At 47.3% G+C, this 1,067-nt stretch overlaps 1 protein-coding gene across 1 annotated transcript; it reads right to left on the reverse strand.

The window, feature by feature from the left end:
- Positions 1 to 9: 9 nt before the first annotated feature.
- LOC123172339 (thioredoxin H-type-like) lies at positions 10 to 1,067 on the reverse strand. Its single transcript, XM_044589329.1, has 4 exons — positions 1,037 to 1,067; positions 860 to 951; positions 652 to 777; positions 10 to 492 (listed from the first exon to the last, which is right to left on the reverse strand). The coding sequence occupies exons 1-4, from the start codon at positions 1,059 to 1,061 to the stop codon at positions 364 to 366; spliced, it is 372 nt and encodes a 123-aa protein (XP_044445264.1). The 5' UTR covers positions 1,062 to 1,067; the 3' UTR covers positions 10 to 363.

The raw sequence follows: 1,067 nt of genomic DNA on the forward strand, positions 1-1,067 counted from the left end.
ATGCATCCAGAAAAAAAAAACTTTGTATTGGCAAGTGCACAGCTCAGGCATAGTATGCTATTTATATCGGGTCTGCTATGGAGGCGACAGTGCGTACACGATTTTCGAATCACAATCCGGTGAAGCCGTCCATGCATGGCAACAAACTGTTTGCAAACTGCTAAGATTTGTATGCACAGTAGTTTCCTAGACCGACTGAGTGCCGCAGGGCTGTTTAAGAGGGAAGTGATTGAGATTTTTGACGAGATGAATCGATGCATGTCGCAACTGTTGATTCACCAATAATATACCTAATGGAAAGTCCGGCTGATGAAAGGACCATCAGTCGACAGATCCTATCTAGTACCAGTAGTACTGTATCATTCATATGTTGGCCATGATGATGGTGCTGAGGTCCCGGACCTTGGCGCCGACGACCCTGCCCTTCTCCACGCCTTGCTTGAGCAGCAGGAACGTCGGCAGCGCCTCCACTCGGTACCACTCCACGATATCCTGTGTAAGTGGTATCAGTGCAGTACGCAGTGATTGAACTATATATGCACAATTTGGTTATCCGATCCGAAATTAGTTACTCCCTCCGTAAGGAAATATAAGAGCCTTAATATATTTCTTTACAGAGGGAGTCATATCCACGCACGTACGTTGTCTTACTTTAAACTTGTCGACATCCACCTGGCAGAATATGGCGGCCCTCCTCTTCGCCACAGCCATGGCCCTGAAGGGTCTCATCATCACCCTGCACGGCTCGTTCCAGCTCGCCCAGAACATGAGCACCACCTTAATTTCAAACAGAAAATCAGAGCTTCAGAATTCATCAACTCCAGAGAGTAACACAACGGTTAAAATATTGCGTAGGTACCGGATAGGTTTGCGCCAGGGCGGACTCTAGCTCCATAGAACTTGTGATGATGTAATAACTCCAGTAATAGCCTCTGCGGGGCGGCTTAAACACTGCACAACACACCAAGAGTTAAAATATTCCGTCGGCAGGCTAGCCATCATCGCCAAGCTTAGGAAAGTAGTCATGCGTACGTACCATCGACATTGGTGGTCAATGACATGATGCC

This window comes from Triticum aestivum, unplaced genomic scaffold (genome assembly GCF_018294505.1).
Source record: "Triticum aestivum cultivar Chinese Spring unplaced genomic scaffold, IWGSC CS RefSeq v2.1 scaffold46993, whole genome shotgun sequence".
NCBI classification, from domain to species: domain Eukaryota; kingdom Viridiplantae; phylum Streptophyta; class Magnoliopsida; order Poales; family Poaceae; genus Triticum; species Triticum aestivum.

Bases quoted from the DNA above. Each gene is read 5' to 3' on its own strand.
- LOC123172339 (XM_044589329.1), bottom strand. From the start codon at position 1,061: ATGTCATTGACCACCAATGTCGATG. The intron at 778-859 runs GTACCTACGCAA...TTTGAAATTAAG, and splicing joins CCCTGGCGCAAACCTATCCG to GTGGTGCTCATGTTCTGGGC. The intron at 493-651 runs GTAAGACAACGT...CCACTTACACAG, and splicing joins TGGATGTCGACAAGTTTAAA to GATATCGTGGAGTGGTACCG.